A 23,355-nucleotide genomic window follows, 5' to 3' on the forward strand; every position below is an offset into this window, starting at 1 on the left:
TATTGAAACACTGAACTCATGTACTGTGAAATATGAGAGGGCATCTTTATTCATCACCAACGGCATTGTCAGCCTGCACTACCAGTAACTCGTCAACAGATGTCAGTGTCGCTGTGGTGGACACGCGTGTACGCGCGTGTAAGAGGGGAAGTCGGATGTCACATTTAGCAGGTGCGCTGTCAGTACGCTCTCAGTGGCTAAATAAGGTGTCATCATAGGGTGTCATGAGAGAAGTAGCGTCATGGTCATGGAGAGCCAAAGCCTCAAGCACACAGACCAGACATCACATGCCTCACACTGCATCCAGGTTCTGAAGCATGTTTTCTGAATCATTTTGTGCTACATGACCTTTAGGCACGAGCATGGCCCTCTCCAGGCCAGCAGACACACCAGTACAAGGTGCAAGGTACAAGATCAATTTAATCATCATATTACAACAAGGTTGGAAATTGAAATACAGTTTGTGGTTCCCGACCGGGTCCGTGTACGTTTTTAAACACGGACGGAGACAGGATGCAACTGTGCACTGCAAACAAAAACACTTAAAAGTTAAAATAACAAGACTAACTGGGCATGTGGCATCCTTATCATATTAAATGACACATGGCCTGTAACACAGACATGTCTTATAAATATTTTTTTGGCCTGGAAATGTTGTGTGCCACATAATTGAGGAACATTATATTTATAACATGTACTTGGGCCCTACTATAATTAACTATGGAAGCCAACCTATGGTTTGACTTGCAGAAGATGACCAAATGACAGATTGTAAGCCCTGATAAAACCTTAGCTTGTGTGTACCAGGAAATCAATTATATGAAGGAGAAAACAATTTTCTCTTTTAATGACTGGCTGCAATATGCAGTTTTCTAATATAAAGTCCTTGCTTCATCATTTATAATTATATTATCTTGGATCTGCAGGACCTGCCACTCAGACTGACTTCCACAAATGTTTGCATGATTCTTTGCTTTTAAATTAAATTATGAGACTGTTGGACAATTTCCTTCCACTCTTATGCAAAAGTGCTGAATACTAAGGTACACAATACTAAGGCGGGGCGCGGCTGTGGCTCACGAGGTAGAGCGGGTTGGCTGTTAATCGGAAGGTCAGTGGTTGAATCCCCTGACTGCATGTCAAAGTGTCCTCAGGCAAGATGCTGAATCCCAAATTGCCCCTGGTGGCTGTTCCACCAGTGTATGAATGTTTGTGACTGGTGAATGCAGATGTAGTGTAAAAGTGCTTTGAGAAATGACTGTTAACATACATTGTACTACAATGCAGAGAAGAAATGCAGCCGCTGAAATACATTCAAGCTAATTTTGCAGGGTGAGGCAGCAGAGGAAGATCCTGGGAAAAAACAATACAGAATTAAATCTTTGAAAAACATTTAGTGTTTTTCTTGACTATAGCGTTTCCAAGGTCAGTGTGATAGGTAGACAAGATCAGTGCTTTATTTCATCATTTCCTGTCAGAACAAAATGGTAGAGTGTCTGATTTATTGTAAACTGCAAAAACAGTGTACTCTGACAATGCAGATAATACAAGTAGTATGTACAATGGAACTGGGACAATGGTCTCCCCCCTGAAGGAGGAAAATCTGAGGCCTTCAAAGATCAAGTTTCCACTTCCTGTTTAAAAGTAGCTTATAGCTGTTCCATGTTTTCATGCATTTGTTACATGTTCCCAAATGGTCCAGCAACATCCACCAACCCTTAAAGTAAGTGGACTTCAGCCCTAAACCACATATATTATATGTATTTATGTGTTTAGGATTTAAAATATTTAAAATAACACTGAAATGTATTTATTAAAATAAGTTGCTTTTCTTTTCCCCAGTGTTTGTTTTCTGTGTACAATGTGTCTGCTGTATTATGAGTCATGTTCCGGAGATGTTTGAAAATTCCTTGTGTAACCCTGTTCATCTCTTTACACTTTTACTACTCCCAGATTAAAGCTAGTTTATATCACTACTTCAAACAACAAAATAGTGGATAAAAAAAAAGTGTCTGTGTAAATCAGGTTGATTACATTTATTCAAGAAAAATTATATCGGAAATTTATACATAGTCAAAATGAAAAACATCTATACACAGTTTACTACTTGAAAACAAGAACGATAACTAGAAAATTATATATTTAATATCAATTACCAACAACTAACTGTATAAAAATCACTCTAATAGCTTAAACATTAAGTTAAATCAAATATATACAATTTATTTACACAGTTTATATCGCTAATTAAAATGAGAAACTAATAATTAAAACCTTCTACAATTTCAAAATCACTCTAATAACATAAGAAGATAAAAACAACTTCCATCAAAAAAACATGTGGCATTAAATCAAATATATACAATTTATTTACAAAATATTGTTAATTAAAATAAGAAAATAATAATTAAAACATTATACAATTTCAAAATCCCTCTAAGATGATAAAACCAAATGCCATTAAAACCAACATGTGGCATTAAATCAAACATATACATTACTCCTCAAAACAAGTAAATAATTTCTGTGCGACCTCACGTCTCTGAGGAGCCCTCTGCATTGACGTGGCTGGCACTGGGTCTGTCACTCTCCCCTGGAGACAGCCGGGCCTCGTCATGCATTCCTTCCTCCTTTGGGAGAAGACAGCAGTCAGTAGGTTTGTTGTGAAATATAAACATATTCTTCTTACATTGGTATGGCAACGTCAAAGTCAGAAATCAGTGCTTTGTTTATTATTATTATTTTGTCCATGTCATGGTTCCTCCCACAGCACAATCCTATCTAAAAAAACAAACAATCTATTATTGATTTTAGCTGTTGATGATGTAGGGGTCTGGTAAGGATGTTGAGCTCTTACTCTGGATAATCCACCGGATGCTCTCGACGTTTTCATATTTTGTTTGGTGGATCATTCAGACTAACAAGGACATCTTTCCTGTAATTTGCACTGCACTTTTTCTTTGTACAATAAATTGCAGTAAAATCACAAGTAAGATTCATTTGCTACAGTGATTTGTTTCTAAAGTTCTGAGAAAGAATATTCCTTGAAAGAATGGCTCAATTCAAACCCAAGTAATTATCAATTTATTATCCATTAATTATTGGAAACTTTACTCTTTTTATATTTTGATGACAGTACCTAGAATTAGTACCAAATTAAATATTAGCTTTACAGCTGTTCTTACCAAAGAACAGCTGTATGTACTGTACCTTGTTCGTGTCCTCCAGCGCTTGCATAATTGTTGCCACCACCAGGTTCACTAGCACAAACTGGGCCATAACCACGAAACTGATGAGGTACAACGGAGAAACCCAGGAAAGGTAGCTTATGCAGCCGTGGTCACCCGGATGGCATTCTCTCATTGCGTCCTTGAGAGACACAGAGCAAGATTCAGAAAGGAAGAGGGACTGGCACACAGACTGGAGGCAACATGACAAAACCATTCTTTCTCAGAAATCTTAACTGTTTAATAACCACAGTAATTATAATAATTTGACAATTGGAAACTAAATGGTACAGCAAAAGTTAGAAAAAAACATTACTATAATGCTTTATTTTATGGGTCTGTAATTTAGTCAGAATTCCCTAATGATTCTGTGAGAAGTTTCCAGTGAAGTAATACAAAATGTGGTACTAATGACAGAAAAAATAAGTTTGTTAAAAGAACTGCAAATTGAATTAATGATGATGATTAATGATATGATATAGTGGGATAATTCCCTTCAAAGGTATAGTGCTTGTAATTGTTGGGTAATTATCCCTCACATAACGACGGTTTCAATAGGGGATAACATGCTGTATATATAGAGCTTGTGTAAATGTATGAGTGAGTACATACTTTCAAAACCACGCTCCAGTTGTCTCCGGTGCACACGCCGTACAGCGTGAGCAGGGCCACCCCAAAATGTCTGAAGTTGGCTTCGGGGCGTAAACCCAGGCACGGGCGGTCATCATTGCATTCTGATTAACACAGAGACACACAGCACAGACATCCAGATATTGATATCAGTGCGCTGTGGACCTGTTGACTTCAACCAATAAAATCCTTCAGACGTGTGTTTGAGTCAGCTAAAAAGATGTGGCATTAGAGTGGGCCTGTAGTATTTATCCAAATGTAACTATGTTGTGGTCCATTATGATTTTATAAAAGGATTAGCTAATGGATAAATGATGCTCTGGGGTGACTGTGGTATTTACTAGGCTGCCTCCTGAGGTTTACTACTACTTGAGGTTCAGCTAAAGGGTTTCTGGCTTTCCTTGGCAACAATGTTGATACTGAGGTCATCTCTAGAACCATAATCCTTTGCTGTAACCCCGTGTGTACGTGTGTTTTCTGCTAGTAGTGTGACTGACCTAGCTTGCCATAGAGCTCCACTCCCACCGCAGCGTAGATAAAGAAAAAGAATGTGAAGAGCAGACAAATATTTCCCACCTGGAATCATAATCAATGTTATATCTCCTGCACAACAAACAATGTAGATATTCTAAATACTCAACCAGGGGCCTCAGCTAAAAGGAACTACTTTATTTGAGACAGGCTATCATTGCAGACATTTAGGAATGTCATCTTTTGAACATTTGGGTTTTCCCATTTGCTTTGTTAATTTGCTGCTGCAACTGTTGTCTGTTGATGCAAACTCAACACTTCCTCCTGTTGATCTTCAGATGATCCCTTAATGCTGTTGTACAGCTAACTTGAGTTTTATGACTAATTTGAATATTAGGCCCTATCTGATGTGTTTAGTTTTTATTAATATGCAAAGTTAATAATAAAACTGACTGGGTTGCACAGCACTGTCATAGGGTTTCTAATGTGCAAACAGAGCACAAACAGAGATACCTCAGGGAAAGAATCTGCATACTGTAATGTGGGTAAACATCAAGAACAAATGCAGCAAGAGCAAGGTTATCCCTGTGCAAAATAAATTAATTTATACTCACTTTACATTCATAATGAATCAGACAACAAACTAAATAAATCCCACAGTGTCTGTGTTTACCTGTGAGAGAGTCTTCATGATGGTTTTTAGCAGAATTCTTAGCTTTTTGACTTTTAGGACTGAAGAGAGACACAAGAGTGGTCATGGATAACTTATACCATAAGTGCACACACACACACACACACGCGCGCGCACACACACACACAGATTTCACTTTGAGTGCGTGTATAGTACCTTGTGCTAGTCTGAGTACTCTACATACTCTCAGGATGCTGGGATTAATGGGAACTGTGTCTGCCATGTTCATCTTGTGCAAAACGATGCCGATGATGGAAACCGTGAGTACAGCAACGTCCAGCAGATTCCAACTAAACACATGCAAACGTCATTAAACACAGTGCTTACACACAAATGCAAATAAGGGAAAATAATTTCTTGCTCACTCTGTGTCACCTGATTTTTATGAACCTCCATATGCCAAACGCCACGAGCTTCAGCAGGACTTCAATGATCAGGATGATGGTGCACACATAGAAGGAATACTCCGTAATCTTCTCTATATACTGAGCAGACACAGAAAGGTTTATTCTACAAAGCCCATGCAAATAAATTTTTTGTGGCAGTTCAGAGCTTTCAACTCCTGCAGGCAGTGACTGTATGTGTGTGTGCATTACCGGAGGTTGATTGTAATGTTGGATAGCCATCACTGCGACACTGATGACAATGATGACAATCATGAAGAGGTCCAAGAAGTTGCTGGTACACAGAGAATGGATAGCTCGTCGTATGGTGGAGTAGTGAGTGTAATATGGCATCTGTGCAGGCTCTGGAACACACATGTCTACACACACACAAAGAAGGGACACAAATATGTAACAAACACTAAAAACATGTAAAGCTGCCCTAATCAATATCTTTATATCAACAATGGATCACATGGCTACACGCATGTGAAAGGAGTCGCTCAGAGTGGTGAACCCAAAGGGAATAATCACCTTTCTCCAGTTCATCTCAGGTCTACAGAGCATCTCAAAGTCTTCCAGATTGTTATTTTTTGGTTTGATGGTCCACACTTTTATGTTTAATGTTCCTCTCATCAATGTTACATCGAGCTGCAGCTGTTTTTAGCTCTGTTAAAACGGTCTGAATACATGCATCACACTGGCCAATATGATCAGCCTCTGTTTGCATGACCTAACCAGCCTTTCTCTTTTTTTTTTTAGACTCTGAAAGGAAACGCTCAGAAAAATAGACCCGCAACAAGCCCCTTCATTCTCCTTACTGTTGCACTGGACTTTTCCTCCCTCTTCTAGTAACTCTCGATCTCTTCTTTTTTGATTCTGCTGACAGTGGTGGAAGGTCTCCACCATTACACCAATAAACATATCGAGGAGAAGGAAGCTTATAATCATGAAGGAGATAAAGTAGAGCAGCATCCACTCGTTGTGATTCCTCACAGGCTGAGAGGAGAAGAGCAGAGAGGAGACATTGAGGACACATTTATTACACTGCTGTCTGTAGAACTCGTGTGTTTAATATCTCCTTCTGCATGCTGACATGTGCTTGCTCCAGCCTATCCATTGTTGTGAGGATGGGTGTCATGCAGACTGTAACACTTTGGCTATGGGATCAGGCAACCAACTAGTTACTGACTTGTACAGAGGATAATTCAACCATCCCTATTCCATCTGTTATTGACAGTTGTTAACAAACTGCGTCCTCAAATATATGCTATACATTTACAAATATTTAGCTATATTGTTCCAACTGCTCCAGGCTGCCAGTAGTTTCCATTTATTTCTGTGCCATTTGAAAATGAATTAGCAGAAGAACGAAACTCAGTCACAATGAACATCAAGACTGCATAGTCCCTTGTTCCTTTATCATATAAATAACAATGTAAACACATCAATAAAATACTTTGCCAGTAAATATACCTGTTGGTCCACTCCCACAGCATCCAGCCCATCATACATGATGTTCATCCAGCCATCTTTGGAGAACATTACAAACAACGTCATCAGAGCCTGAATGGGAAACAGAGAAATAACTGGTAAGTCAACACCCCAGGTCTATTTTTTTCCAGTATACACATTCGTTATATTTAGATGAATATGATGCTTTTGTTTAAGCAACTTAAAAAGAAACTAGACAGCACACAGTGTATGCAATCCATCATCCAATGTGATCATCTTAATGTGTTCGTTTGGAAGTTCTGGATCCACATCTCCATCATAATATACATATTGATAGATCACGTGATCATGCTGATTGGCTGAACATGAACAATTTTAAGACAATATCTAAAACCTGTCCTGTGTGCTCGGTGGGTTAGTCTGTACCTGAAGCAGATTGTCAAAGTTGTACTCCTTTCGTATCCAGTGATAGTTGGCAGACAGACAATCAGTCTTGTTGGTGATGTTTCTTATGTCCGCACCAACACAGTAGTAGAACTTCCCTTTGAACAACTACAGCGTTTGTGTAAGACAGAGATAGAGTGTCTGTAGTGTTAATTTATTTGTCCTGACATCATCTCAATTTCTCGATTACATCAATTACATCAAAGCTAGTTGGCTATTACACTCAACAGAGGTGTTTACTATGATTACTTGACTAAAAGCTGACCAGGGATCATGTGTGTGTGTGTGTGTGTGTGTGTGTGTATGTGTCAACTCACCTGCAACCCAAGGATGCCATAGAAAAAGAAGAAGGCGAAGCAAATGAGAAGGATGTTCCTGATGGGTTTAACTGAGGCCATCAGAGCTTCCACAGCCAGCTTCAGTTTCGGAACTTGCTCGATTACCCTGGAACACACAAACATAAACAAACAGATGTTTGTAAGAGGCAGCACACGTAACTACAGACACAAAATGATATGAAATAATATGGTATGCTTACACACAGACAGTACATGAACATATTAACTGGTATCAACCCACACAGACATCAAATATACACAAAAATAAATTGTATACCTCAGTGGGCGAAGAATCCGTAGCAGGCGTAACATTTTGAGGATGCCCAGCATGTGACTATCAACCGTACTGACAAAAGTGACGAGGATGTGGACTAAAGACAGAATCACCAACAAACCGTCCATGATATTCCAGGAAGACCGGCAGTAGCTCTCCTTCCCAAATATCAAACCAAGAGCCAGAACCTGGTATTAAAGCAACAATACGCCAATTTAACATTAAAACATTATGGATTCCTTAAAAAGGTAGAAATGTTTGATCCAAAAGTATATCCAAAATTGTAGAATAATTTGCAGTATATACATAAAATGATATATATATATATATATATATATATATGTATGTATCATTTCATTTCGGATGTCAACTCAATTAACAGCTAAAAAGTCATAAAGTAATTTATCTATCAGAATATACAATACCATCTCAGTTACAATGGCCATAGAGCTCTACAGTTAAAAAAACAAAACTGACGTTTACCTTAACAAGCATCTCTACCAGGAAGACAGCAGAGAATACGTAATTAGACAAATCCAGCATCCATCGCTCCTAAAGGGCAGAGTGAGATTCATTTTTAACTTGTATGTATTTTGTATTACATCTGATCAAACTACTATTACATATTATTTGTTTTACTAAATACATAACATCCAGCTTGACAGAGTGGAAGTGTGTGTAGGGTGCATGTGTGTCTGTTCATCAGACTGCGGTGACGCTGTATTTGCTATTTCTCATCACATCTCTGTGGACACGTGCATCTGTCTATATTTATTTTACTATGCTTGTGTGCTTCAGATTGGATATGTGTGTCTCAACACTCTGTGAGGGTTCACTGTATATCCCTGTCTGCAGTAAAAGTTACTGTAGGTTACATTCAGTATATGTGTGTCTCACCATGCTTTTAGAGTCTATTCCAGGCCTCTCCAAAACAATGGTGACACAGTTAAGGAGAATAAAGAGCAGAATCATGTGGTCAAACATCTTGTGAGAGATCACACGAAGGCAACAGATACGGAACCTAAACACACACACACACACACACACACACACACACACACACACACACACACACACACACACGTTAATCAAAATAGCTATCAGTGAAAAAAGGAGGGAGTCAAAACAAACATTAATTTATATATGAATACATTTTATATGTCTTTTGCTTCCTGTAAAACATTAAAATATTATGAAATTGTCATTTAAATGTATCCAATCAGATTTGATTTGACTGGCTAAAATCACCCATGATACTACAGCGTTTATTAACTTTTAAAAACTAACACAGTTTAATACTTGTTTCACGATCATACTGGCCAGAGTATGAAAGCATCATGGAAGACCACATGATAAGAAGAATTGAATTATTTATTAGTATATTTTCATTAGTTCCCAGTAGTATATAACAATAATTCCTAATGTTCTAAATAATCAAGGTAATGCATTCTGAATCCTGATAACTGAGCAGAAAATGAATAGATGGATTAAAGCTACAGTAGGTAATATTGGAGAAACTAGATTTTGAAAGCATACAACCAAAAAAATCCCACCCCTCCTTTCAGGTCTCCCTGTAAAGCCACTCCCAGTGAGTGCAGGGGCAGAGTGCACGCAGGTAGACAGGCAGGTAGGCCAACCAATCATTTCATTTAACCCAGATGAAATGATGTGTGTTTTTGTGTTTCTGAGACTTACCTGTTCAGTGGAGACAATATGTAGAATGACCACTCTTCATGCTCTTTGCACCAGCGGCGCACTTTCTGGGTCAAGTTCAAAGGCTTCTGCAGGGGTGAATAGTTACACATCAGTCACATGTCTTTATCCTAAATAAAATAACCACAAGCAACTCTGAAGAGCAGCATTACACTAGCAAAATGTTGCTAAGAAAAGTGACAATTTATTTAAAATCCAAAAGCGGTTTTGATCACACCACCTAGTCACTGGTGGTAAATCTTGTAAAATCTTCGCTAAGGGTTAACTCTCAGTTGAATTGCAAACCAAATTTTGAAAACTTTAACTCTTAGGAACTTACATTGTCCTCATTGGCATCTAGAGGTGCAGAGTCTTCCTCGGGGGCTGAGTTAATCGCAGGGGATCTGCTGGGCCCAGGGTGAGAGACAGTGCTGTCTTGGTTGTGGCTTGAGTGGTCCTGAAACAACATGAAACAGAGTTGAGCAAAGGGGAGTGTAGGATACTTGGTATGTTTGAGAAAGTACAGCACCTTGGGTCTCCAAACTGTAACTAGTATCTCAACAAGGGGGAAGTAAACAACTCGCTCAACACAAGCACTAGCTCAGAAACCACAATTTGGAATCTATGACTCATAGGAACTTACATTTTTCTTGTTATCTCTCTGTGAAGAGGCCAAGTTGTTTGGAGAGGAGCTGGCGGACCCACAGGGATCAATTTGATCAGAATCTGAGGAGCGCTGGAACAACAGGAAACAGAGATTGCCATAGGTGTGCATGTTAGTGTTTCAGTGTGACGTACTTCACAGCAACATTGACGTGTTTTTCAGTAAAGTATAAACAATCTAGCTATTGGAGAAAACTAAGAAAGAAGGCCTTACCTTTGCCTGGAAGCTGTCAACCACTATGCCCACAAGAACATTGAGAAGAACAGATTTTCCAAACACAATGACCGCAATAAAGTAGAGAGCGGCCCATGGGGAGGTAGCAGCCATCGTGTTGTACAGCACCAGATTCCAGTCATCCTGAGTCAGAAGCTGGATTGATAGATTTAATAGAAGAGACAGAGGTTGAGGCACAACTTGCATGATGATGCAATAAAATGACAGTGGCACAAATTGTAAAGTCAAAAACTAACCTCAAACACTGTGACCATGGACCAGAGTAGTGTGTCAAAGTTTTTTTGGTCAGGGACGATGTCTCCGCATGGTGTCTTGATGTTAAGTTTACAACCAAACAATTGCATACCCAGTACACTGCAAAGAAACAACAAAATTCAGTCAGAATCATTTAAATATCTGCGTCGTGTGGGTGATAATCATTCTAGTGATACAAAACCATTTGGTTTTCCTGCAACATTACAGCTACAAACAGATGAAGGAAGGATTTTTGTGTCTGCATGTGTGTACTTGCCTAAAAATGAAAATGACAAACAGCAGTAGCCCACCGAGTGGGGCTGCTCCTTCCACTGCCATATTCAGCACTTGCAGCTGTTTCTTCAGGTAAGGGAAGAAGTGAACCAACTTCACAAACCGCAGCAGGCGAAATGCCCGCAGAACTGACAACCTGCCATCAGCTTTAGCAATTATCTCCCACAAACTGAAAAAAACAGCCACATTTTAATACACTGTTGGCAACTTCTGTGTGATTTAATATACTGTATCATGAGATTATAGGTAATACTGTGCTAGTTTTACTTAAATCCAGCCTGTTACTGGTTATAAGTGCTGGTATACATTGTATTCCAAGCACTGAAGTCTCACACTGCTGAGTAAGTGTCATCCTACTCCAATATGATAGAAACAATGAATTTATCTTAATTCTGCAACAGCTTTTGTGTACCATTCTCAAAAAACTAAATGGGTGGCTCCAATGAAACAGTATTACAAGACAAAGCAATAAGCAGAGGTCAAAAGTCAGACTACACAGGACCATATTACCTGATGATAACGATGACAAAGTCAAACATGTTGTTTCGGTCCGTAAAGTACTTCCATGTGAGAGCCACCAGCTTTAAGACCATCTCCAGAACAAATACAATGGTGAAGATGATGTTACTGATCTGTAACACTTGTGTCATCTCCTCAGGCTGTAGGAAGAGAAGGAAGAAATAAATACAATGAGAGGAAGAAAGAAAGGACAGAGTGGAACAGAGATATAGATGGAGAAAGGGGGCAACAGAAAACAAGAGAATGTGAAAATGCAAAGATAGGGAGGGTGATAAGACAAGCAATCAATATAAAATATTCAAAAAAGAACAGTTACGTAAAGGAAGAAAAGGAAAAGGAAATAGTTTACATCTCATTCTAGTCTTCCTGTTGGGGTATGAGAATTAGTATGGAATTATCTCTCTTCATCCCCAGCATGACAAAATACTTAAGTCCAAATGCGTGTGGTAAACCTGAAATATTTCCTGAATTACAGGAAATGGCTAAAGCAGCTCTCAGCCAGAGCCATTTTAGCTTTGAACCTTTCAGCTGCTCAGGTCTATCATTCACCTTACACACTCGAGTAGACAGATACTGTAGTAAGCAGACGAAAACACATTACCTGCCCGTTGTGCTCTACGACCATGGTCAAAATACAGAGTACAACTGTAAACATGATCCCTCGGTCAAAGAGGTTACTGTTGACAGTCCTCTCAGCTGTATTCTTGATGGGTATCCAGGCCTGAGCCTGAAAGACAGGGGAGTCAGTTAAGTGACCTCTCGTTATTGAGGCAACAATGCTGCTGCTGGTGGTAGAGCAGAGAGATTCTGACTGGACTCACCAATGAGGACGTGTTCAAGCTGCTACTGCCATTAGGTTGTACTTTGTTACGATGTCTATTGGTAAAAGGACAAGACATAACAATAAGTGAAAATAGAGGGTGTTCTTTTCTGGTTAAATTGAGACTTAATGGGTTTTTTTCCCCTGGTAGTGTGTGTTGGGTGTTTGTTTGCTTTTGAAAGCATTAGTTCATTTGTGTCTCTAATGCAAACTAAACAATTAAATGCTGAGAACATAACACATTTAGTTTGATCAAAATGTCCAATAAAATGCTCCAGACACATAGACACAGTGAGACCTGAACAAGGCTGAACAAGAGTAATATCTAAAATATATTTAAACTTTGGTTGTACACACATGCCACTGGAGACTGCAAATCTGACCACAGCAAAGTGTTTTAAGTGCTATTTAGTAGTACATTTCCAGTTACTGACCTGTTGTATCTACGGGAGATCTTCCGCAGCCAGCAGGTTAACTTGTCACAGAACTTAGTGATGGACACAGCGTCAGCAAGAGGCTTTCCTGTCCTTCTTTCCATACTCTCTGAGAACTGGGTGGCGATGACGACTGCGTACACGTTCATCATGATGAAGGAGCCCATCTGGTTGGGGAAGTAAAGTGTAGCTATTTAGAGCAAGGGTTGCAAAACTCCGCTTCATAGAAATTGGACTAGCAGCATTTGCATATTTGGGATTACTGCCTCCAATTTAATTTAGACCCAACAGGGAAAAGGTAACCCACACAACACTGCAAATAGTTTAGTTGTTCATCAAACAGGACTGCAGTCCAAGTGTTAACCATAACTCTCTTTGAGGAGTAACACACAATAAACTTATAAACAATAATTATGCAGACTGTGTAAATGAGGGCAGCATTAAAATGTATATTTCAATTATTGCTTCTCATCCTGAAACTAAATGCCCCAACTCAGATTGACTTTAGTGTATTCTATCTCAGTGCAATAGAGCATAGAATAAAGCTCAAATGTGTGATATTTTAGACCAAATCAAAACTCAAATTTCAGTGTATTTTGCTGCTGCTGTTGGATTTTCATAGATGTCAATTAAGTTATTTAACCAGCTTTACAGACCATGACCATGTCAAGTGCAACCAAAAAGTGATCAGTCTGGAAGAATACCAAAACCTCTTTTTGAGGTAGTTTTTTGAGACCTATGAGAACGGTCAAATAATAAAGTTGTTAACTAAGTGGGGACTTACCAGGGTGACGAATACAAAAAATATAAAACTCCAGGGGGAATAAGCATCCATAAAATAAAACATGATCTCCATCCATCCTTCCATCGTGACTACCTACGGTAGAGAGAGACAGAGAGTGATGCAAATAAAATATTACTTTGTGGCAACACTTTAACACTTTAATAAGCTTTCTCCAGCCAGATGAAAGCTAGACTTTGCTATGATAGATCGATGATAGTGTATGACAGAGAGAACATTAGTCCCATCCGCCAAAACCCACAAGAACCATAAATTTCATGTCTGACAAGTGCAAAAAATTCTGACTGCTCATCATTGTGTTTTTTCTTCAGCATGTCCAAATCCAAATGTATTTCTACACATATCAAAGCCCCTCTTACCTGAAAAATGGCTATCCAGGCATAGGCGATGTGATCAAAATTGATGGCTCCCAAGTGAGGGTTGTGGTCCCCAGCACGACAGACATTATAGTACAAGTTCCAGTTCACACAGGTGTTAGCACTGGCCCCAGCCCCTGTGGGGACTAACTCATTTGGAGCTGAAACATGGTGGGGTGCAGCCAATGAGCAGGTTTCCCCACCCTTTTTGTAAGGTGGAACATCATGGCAGTGTACCATCCCATTCTTGTCATCAGGCGAACAGATAAATGGGACATTTTCACCATACGTGGACGTGTAGTATGGACTTAAGGACACATTGTACATTCTGAATAGAAAAAGAATGATAAGCTTTTACACACTAGAATTGCTTTTTTATAGTTATCATTACATAGCTTTTAGTTTTCACATGACAGGGTGTATGTGCTACATGTTAAGAAATAAAGAATGAATGTATATATGGTCATATAAGCGATACATAGATACAAAGAGTGAAAAATTGAAAAAAACAGGATGTAGGATTTGTTGTCAAATTTGGCAGTTAACTGACACACTACAACTCACTTCCAGTTTAAATGGCAGGATATTAACTTAGTATAACCTAAGTTATTTATGCAAAATGTTCACAATTGTGAGGATTTGCAGTTCACACATCATCACATTACATATTGTAAATTAGAGCAATATCTGGAGGCCATTTGTGCAACTTCTAGCCCAGAGAGAAGTGGAATAAATACAAACACTGGAAGAGCAGACTAAGCAATTTCCTTACGCGGGAATGTCCTCTCCCAGGAAGCAGCGGTTGAGCAGCTGCCCCGCCCACAGCTGGACTCCCACAACGGAGAAGATGTGGATGACAAAGAGGTAGAGGAGGAGAACATTTGTAAGCATCGGCACAGTGTCCAAGAGTACTGACACCAAGCCTCGCATACCTGCACAAATAAACACAAAAAGAATCAGAATTTATTTTTACTAATACTTCATGTCACACACACATCACAAACACACACACACACACACACACACACACACACACACACACACACACACACACACACACATCACAGCAGTTGACATCCAGTCACAGTGAAATTTGGAAATCTTTTGCTAATATAATTATCTACAAGATTAACATGACAACATACAGAGATGGGCAACAATACATTGAAATGGATCTTTTTACAAAAGACAAAATACCCCTCAAATAAATGTATCAAGATAAAATACACACACACACACACACACACACACACACACACACACACACACACACACAGTATGTAGCATTTTAAAAATACAGGAAAATGCATTTATAGTAGTTTGGGGTATTTTGAAAATATAAAATTACTCCACTCTAAAGATTATTTAAAGAGACCATATGATGATCATTTTCAGGTTCATACTTTTATTTGGGAGTCTAACTAGAATAAGTTTGCATGCTGTTCACAACAGTCTGCTCTCATTGGTCAGCTGCTTCGTAGGTTTGTCTGGAAAGTTTAGCCCATTTCTGACTTCAACTACTCATTAAAGTTACGACTTACTTGTTATTCTGCTTATCAGTCGCATTGGCCTGAGCGCCTGACCGACTCTTAAGCGAATGCCAAGAGAAGCTAAAAAATACTCCAACAACCTGACGGGAGAGTTTCAGACAGAAACAGGGAGATGAGTCTTATTTTGCATGAAATGTACACACATTCTAACACTGAATATGAAAAACGTAGAAGTTGTTGGTTCAAAAACCTTTTTGAGGAATGCCTTTTCTAAAATACAGTCAAAACTTCAGGCTAGTCTGACCAAAGCTGTCCAAACTTTACTGTGTTTCTGGTTTGAAAGTAAGAGTACTGCTGTGATTGAGCATGTCGTCTTTAAAACTTAAAGAAATTAAATATAATGTTTTCCTAAGGTGACTATGAAAAAAACAACAAGAGTGATTTGTCCGCATGAGCCATAGGCATTGTGGGATACTAACTTTTCCAAGTTGATGAAGAAGTCAAACTTGTTCCAGTTGTTGCTGAAGTAACTTCCTTCATAGCCAAAGATTCCCAGGGCCACCATCTTGATGAGCATTTCCATCACAAAGAAAACAAAGAATACATCCTCCAAGATAAAAGAAAAAATGTACGATTAAACATACAGTAAAAAAACAACAACGGTGGCAAAATACTATTTACTACTAATACAGAAAGACATTTTGATTATCTTTAGCTTTTTATGTTGCTAATTTAGCTGGTCTCAAATGAAACGTGATATGGCCACTTATTTACAGATACACAATGTAGCCAATGAAAGATCACAGCACAGGTATCTAGTCACGCTGCAATAATAGAAACTGAGGTAAACAGTTTTGGAAGGTGTGTTACCATGGAGAGGAAGGAAATGCAGATTAAACACTTTTAAGTGTATTTGAAAGGTGTTAAAGATTCAGTAAAAGATAAAAAGATTCCACTGCCAGTGTCCAATAATAACACTGCAGGGGTCCCACTAACCTCTAGAGTGATGTTCATCTCTTCACAGGGCTTGTACATGCCCAGAGTCACACAGTTAAGCAGGACCATCAGTATGGACACATTATCAAACCACGTGGAGGAAGAGGTTAAGGTCATAACACATAGGATGAGAGATCATATTCATTCATTCATATAATTAATCAACAAAGAAGGATTACATACTAGAAGAACCTAATGTGATTAATAATGGCCGATTTTTTTACAGTGTCGTAAAGTTTTAATCTGCGTCAGCCAGACAGGTGAGAAAAAGACGCCTGTGAATCCTTTAGATACACTCAGAAATATACATAATGTTTTGATATGTAATAATACTTAAAATGTGTTTGTATTATTATTATTACACATACATATTTGGTATTTTTAGACTCCTAGCAGTAAAAAAGGATATTCTGTATTGGTCACTTGCAGACACCAGTTACGGGGTCTTGTTGTTTGTTTCAAGCAGTGCCAAACCACAGGGGCCAGGTAGCGGTAGGGCCTCTCCTGATCCTCGGAGTCAAGAACTTCTTCTGGTACAGTGAGCGCCACCTCCCCCGGCTCCTCCTTCTGTCCCTCACAATCAGTCATGATGAAGTTCAAGTACGTATTCTCTGGAGGGAGGTCAAAAAGAAAGTGGTTGGAAAGAGGTGAAGAGAAGAGGGGGAAAAATGGGGAAAGCAGGCATGTGAGAGAGGAAAATGGAAGGAGAGACAGAAAAAAGCCACAAATAAAACAACATACAACATATTCCAAAGTAACTGGGACATTGTTCCTGCAAAGACATGTTGTTGTTTGGTTTCTGAAGTGTAATTTTTCAGTGCTATGGGCACCACAAACAAATTTCCATACTCCTCCATTATAACATGTAATGTTGGCTAAACGCCTCCGCACAAAGACACAAGTACATCGCCTTTACTTGAGTTAAAGTAATACTATACTTCATTACAAGAATAAAATCATTTAGTGTACTGTTGTTGTTTTATGTTTTGCATTATGCAGACTGGCATATCTGCCAACGTTTAAGTTTGGATATATGGAATTTTGTTCAGTGGAGGGGGAGACGGAGGGGACTTTTCAGTTCACCTCTGCTTAAATTTGCAGCTGTGTTTGGATGTTTTAGGTGCATCACCTTCCTGCCCTGACATTTCAACAGATAAATTAGCTGTCCCGTCTGCCTGCGCAGAGAGCAGCTGCGCAACTTGGGTGACGTCAGACAAAAGACCATTCATAATAAATTTTGATGCAAATAATGGAGGTTTCCTGGGAGACACAAGTAAACATGAGGGCGCCGGGAGATGGCTGTTAAATAAGTTAAAACTGCTCATCGGTAAAGTATCTATAACTAAACTTGTTAAACGCATGTAGTAAAAAGCACAATACTTTACAGTGAAATGTAACTTATCACCCTAATTAAAAACAGCTTTGAACTCCAGGTGTTATCTTACACAGCACACCACTAACGTTACACTTGTGGTGGTAATGTTAACTTTTCTTTACACATTTCTGGAAGCATTTTCCCCTTAGTTGTTTTATAGAAGAGAAATGACAAAATGTCCCGAGTTAGTAACTTTATTAGCGACAGAAGCAAGTTAGACGCTCAAAACTGCGGCCAAGTGAACCAGTTTTTCTAACCAGGTCACCGTTACAGTTATTTAATGACTAGCCTTAAGTTACTGTAATCTAACATTAGCTCCGTGATTGCTACATGGCAACTTAGCCTTTCATAGTCATACACATGAATAACAGACACACAAAAAATAAGAAACTCGACCCAATTATTTATCGACTGATGAAAGTTTCTTCAGGTTAAATTCACCAGTGAGTTAGCTGAATGGTAAAGTTGAAGTACCGTTAGCATCAGGTGGCTAAGTGTTAGCTAGCGGCTTAAAAGAAAACACGTCACAGTAAACGGCCGTTTATCCAGTTCAAACATTAACGTACATGCTATTAATTAAAACAATAATATCAAGAATATCAAGAAATCATTGATCTCAATTTCTGGATATTCTTCATCAAAGTTAATTTTAATGTTGATCCACCCCAACCACCATCATATTTAACATTTCCATACTTTAACGTTAGCTGTTACAAACCATGTAGATAATATGTTTGAATGTGTTGTAAAGTTAAATTTTGATCGCTTCAGTCTTATCTGTAACCTTTTAGATTCTGTGATGCTGACTTTAGAGGATTAACGTTAGCTAGCCTTAACATTAACTACCGTGAAAAACACGGAAGGGTGACTACAGATGACACCCCAAATTTACAGAGGGACTGAGGTTGGGCAAACACATGTAACAACTGTCAAAATAAAATGTGTACATTAACCTTCTCTGTAACTATGGGCTCAATTTTGCATATTGACAGCTAACGTTATCAAAATGTGTTTAGGTATAATCTTATGTAAAGCTGACGTAACCTATATTAGTTACTAACTGTTAAGTCACCCTATTTAACCTAACTTGAGCCCATGATAATCAATGTAATATTAACATCTGAGGTATGTTAAGTTAGCATATCATAGGAAAAAACAGCGATTAACTACATGAGAATCACAAATTGAGCAAAAGCACTTACCAGAGGAAAAAGACCATAGCTTGGCTGCAGTCACACTGTTGTCCACTTGGTATGACCTTTTATAAAGTCTGAAGATTTACTTTGAGTTATCCTAGCTAGCTAACATTAACAGGGAAGACGTGCAACACATTTAAAAAAATAATATTACTCAGCCTCACCTAAATATAAACAACACATTTAAAAACATACTAAACCTTACAGTCCCCAAATATCAACACATTTAAAAACATACTAAACCTTACAGTCCCCAAATATCAACACATTTAAAAACATACTAAACCTTACAGTCCACAAAAATCAACACATTTAAAAACATACTAAACCTTACAGTCCACAAAATCAACACATTTAAAAACATACTAAACCTTACAGTCCCAAAATCAACACATTTAAAAACATACTAAACCTTACAGTCCAAAAATCAACACATTTAAAAACATACTAAACCTTACAGTCCACAAAATCAACACATTTAAAAACATACTAAACCTTACAGTCCACAAAAATCAACACATTTAAAAACATACTAAACCTTACAGTCCACAAAAATCAACACATTTAAAAACATACTAAACCTTACAGTCCCCAAATATCAACACATTTAAAAACATACTAAACCTTACAGTCCCCAAATATCAACACATTTAAAAACATACTAAACCTTACAGTCCCCAAATATCAACACATTTAAAAACATACTAAACCTTACAGTCCACAAAAATCAACACATTTAAAAACATACTAAACCTTACAGTCCACAAAAATCAACACATTTAAAAACATACTAAACCTTACAGTCCCCAAATATCAACACATTTAAAAACATACTAAACCTTACAGTCCCCAAATATCAACACATTTAAAAACATACTAAACCTTACAGTCCCCAAAAATCAACACATTTAAAAACATACTAAACCTTACAGTCCACAAAAATCAACACATTTAAAAACATACTAAACCTTACAGTCCCCAAATATCAACACATTTAAAAACATACTAAACCTTACAGTCCCAAAATCAACACATTTAAAAACATACTAAACCTTACAGTCCCCAAATATCAACACATTTAAAAACATACTAAACCTTACAGTCCACAAAATCAACACATTTAAAAACATACTAAACCTTACAGTCCACAAAAATCAACACATTTAAAAACATACTAAACCTTACAGTCCACAAAAATCAACACATTTAAAAACATACTAAACCTTACAGTCCACAAAAATCAACACATTTAAAAACATACTAAACCTTACAGTCCACAAAAATCAACACATTTAAAAACATACTAAACCTTACAGTCCACAAAAATCAACACATTTAAAAACATACTAAACCTCACAGTCCCCAAATATCAACACATTTAAAAACATACTAAACCTTACAGTCCACAAAAATCAACACATTTAAAAACATACTAAACCTTACAGTCCACAAAAATCAACACATTTAAAAACATACTAAACCTTACAGTCCACAAAATCAACACATTTAAAAACATACTAAACCTTACAGTCCCCAAATATCAACACATTTAAAAACATACTAAACCTTACAGTCCACAAAAATCAACACATTTAAAAACATACTAAACCTTACAGTCCCCAAATATCAACACATTTAAAAACATACTAAACCTTACAGTCCCAAAATCAACACATTTAAAAACATACTAAACCTTACAGTCCCCAAATATCAACACATTTAAAAACATACTAAACCTTACAGTCCACAAAAATCAACACATTTAAAAACATACTAAACCTTACAGTCCACAAAATCAACACATTTAAAAACATACTAAACCTTACAGTCCACAAAAATCAACACATTTAAAAACATACTAAACCTTACAGTCCCAAAATCAACACATTTAAAAACATACTAAACCTTACAGTCCACAAAAATCAACACATTTAAAAACATACTAAACCTTACAGTCCCAAAAATCAACACATTTAAAAACATACTAAACCTTACAGTCCCCAAATATCAACACATTTAAAAACATACTAAACCTTACAGTCCACAAAATCAACACATTTAAAAACATACTAAACCTTACAGTCCACAAAAATCAACACATTTAAAAACATACTAAACCTTACAGTCCCCAAATATCAACACATTTAAAAACATACTAAACCTTACAGTCCCCAAAATCAACACATTTAAAAACATACTAAACCTTACAGTCCACAAAAATCAACACATTTAAAAACATACTAAACCTTACAGTCCACAAAAATCAACACATTTAAAAACATACTAAACCTTACAGTCCACAAAAATCAACACATTTAAAAACATACTAAACCTTACAGTCCACAAAAATGGCAAACATAACACATGTAACAGTTATTAGACAATAATTAAAATTTATGAATAAAACTAACATTTATAGCTGTGTATGCACGAGTATATCCTTACCAGCAAAAACTACAAATCCCAATATGCACAGCATCCTACAATATGATGTTCCAATGTGTTTCCTTATTTGACCTTTAAACATCGATTTCTGTGTTAATTTAGTGAAGATTTCCATGATTTGATTGCACTATATCCGACTGTATATGTATATCCAAGTGTTTGCCTTGCCTCTGTTGCCTGTCTGGTGGCTTATGAATATGACTCTAAATTGTGTTTTAATTGACTGTACTGATATAATGGAGGTTTGGATTGTAAAACTGTCCATGTTGAAAGTAGAAGTGCAGCAATCATCCTGTCTCCAATTTTTAGCCAGTTTAGCCTACAGTGCATAGCATGCACTGTAGGCTAAACTGCATTCATCCATATTATAAGTATTTTATGCATCACCTTGCTACAGCAAGTGCCTTACCCATTCTGTAGTATTGATGTGTTTTGACCAGGACAATATTAGAACTGCAAAGGTTGTGATGAAAAACATTTGGTCATTTGTTTATAGTGAGCAGCAAATTTAGATTACAGACACGTCTGAATCATCATCATTTTGTACCACGTGGGGTTCTTAATTTACACATACTCTATATGTCAAAGGTGAAGTATTGCATTGTGGGGAGCAAACAGCGTACCTGATATGGATGCAGCGTTTTTTATTGCATAGAGGAAGTATGTTGTGTAAAAGGTTCCAATGAACAAGCCTTCATCTGTCTTCTCTGTCTACCCACCACAGATGCAGACCAGATGTGCTGTGTAAGGGAACTGGCTGATCACAGATATCCTCTGTCACTGAGGTTGGCCTGGGACAGATGAATCCATTCTTTGGCATTCATGCGAGTGGTTTACAGAGGTGAGTACGGAAAATGATCTTTCAAGCAACTCCAAATTTCTTCAATTTTAGTACTTTATTAATTCCATTAGACTTTTATCCACTTAAACAATGACCACCTTTTCTTTTTGACGCTTTTAATTGTAGTGTGATCAACTACATGGAACCACAATTATTTCAGCTTTAGCTGTAGCATGACATTTAGTTTTTAGATTGACAACCTCACACAACAAGTCTGGTTTCAATGACATCTTCAGTTAAGTCTCGGTGTAATGAGATGGACCTTGTCGACATATAGCATTACTCCTGGGTTTGGAAGCAGGGTTTTCACCAGGAAATGGTTACAGCAGGTGCTCAAGTGGTACTTTCTGTGGCAGCCTGAGATGCCACAGGCTTACTGGGGCACTTGCTGCTTTTAGCAACTACCGCCAACCTGCTGCTGTTTGTGGCAACTACCTTCACTGCAGAGGACTTGCCACCACAACTGCTGGTGTTTGTGGCATCTGCTAGTGAGATACAGACTTTTAAAGTTTATGAACGTTTTCAATGTAGTAATAGACTGGCTGGACTTTCCATGACCTGATATTTTGTAGTAATTTGCAAGGTTTCCTTGATTATTTCACTTTTTAATTGATAACACAGTCTGTTATGTTGCAATTCTGAGAAAAGAAATAAATGGCATTACGTTAGGTTGCCACTGACCTCCATGGCAGCTGTTGCTGACCTGGCAGTGTTTGTAAACTAAACCATTTTATTTTATCTACAAGTTTTCTGCAGAACATGTCACACTCCTCTCCTCTTTTTGTTTAAACAAAAAGCATGAAAAGTTCTGCACATAATTCTCTTTCCCCCTGTTCAGGTCCTGGAGGTCTTTTGTCTGTTCTTTTTTATACATCTAAAGGCTAGCAGAAAGTTTCAGTCTTCCATCAAAACGTGCCTTATGGCATCAGTCAGCTGCAGTCATACTGTCTCAGACTGTTTTCCTGCAGTAAAGATGAAAATATGGACCATGTACATCTGTTGTTTTAAAAAACACTGAGTGGTGACCATCGAGAGTGCAGTGTGCTGCTC

General features: G+C 37.8%; 1 protein-coding gene across 1 annotated transcript; it reads right to left on the reverse strand.

Annotated features, from left to right (window-relative positions):
• Positions 1 to 2,023: 2,023 nt before the first annotated feature.
• LOC119883207 (voltage-dependent T-type calcium channel subunit alpha-1H-like) lies at positions 2,024 to 16,580 on the reverse strand. Its single transcript, XM_038693804.1, has 31 exons — positions 16,449 to 16,580; positions 15,932 to 16,059; positions 15,504 to 15,592; positions 14,735 to 14,894; positions 13,966 to 14,290; positions 13,589 to 13,681; positions 12,805 to 12,971; positions 12,372 to 12,426; positions 12,152 to 12,277; positions 11,542 to 11,690; positions 11,011 to 11,200; positions 10,740 to 10,862; positions 10,483 to 10,638; positions 10,249 to 10,341; positions 9,946 to 10,062; positions 9,609 to 9,694; positions 8,811 to 8,934; positions 8,397 to 8,465; positions 7,917 to 8,101; positions 7,619 to 7,745; positions 7,284 to 7,409; positions 6,879 to 6,968; positions 6,224 to 6,401; positions 5,616 to 5,782; positions 5,395 to 5,504; positions 5,176 to 5,309; positions 5,002 to 5,060; positions 4,355 to 4,433; positions 3,840 to 3,961; positions 3,211 to 3,369; positions 2,024 to 2,630 (listed from the first exon to the last, which is right to left on the reverse strand). Exons 1-31 carry the CDS (start codon positions 16,563 to 16,565, stop codon positions 2,535 to 2,537), a joined length of 3,999 nt encoding a protein of 1,332 aa, XP_038549732.1. The 5' UTR covers positions 16,566 to 16,580; the 3' UTR covers positions 2,024 to 2,534.
• Between the last annotated feature and the right edge of the window lie 6,775 nt (positions 16,581 to 23,355).

Source organism: Micropterus salmoides, unplaced genomic scaffold (genome assembly GCF_014851395.1).
Source record: "Micropterus salmoides isolate LMB-PRFRI ecotype aquatic unplaced genomic scaffold, ASM1485139v1 Ms_hic_scaffold_1, whole genome shotgun sequence".
NCBI classification, from domain to species: domain Eukaryota; kingdom Metazoa; phylum Chordata; class Actinopteri; order Centrarchiformes; family Centrarchidae; genus Micropterus; species Micropterus salmoides.

Coding starts and splice junctions, on each gene's coding strand:
- LOC119883207 (XM_038693804.1), bottom strand. CDS start 16,565: ATGACCTTAACCTCTTCCTCCACGTGGTTTGATAATGTGTCCATACTG. Junction 5,310..5,394: donor TGGAGGTTCATAAAAATCAG/GTGACACAGAGT, acceptor GCATGTGTTTAG/TTGGAATCTGCTGGACGTTG. Junction 2,631..3,210: donor CGCTGGAGGACACGAACAAG/GTACAGTACATA, acceptor CTTCTCCCAAAG/GAGGAAGGAATGCATGACGA.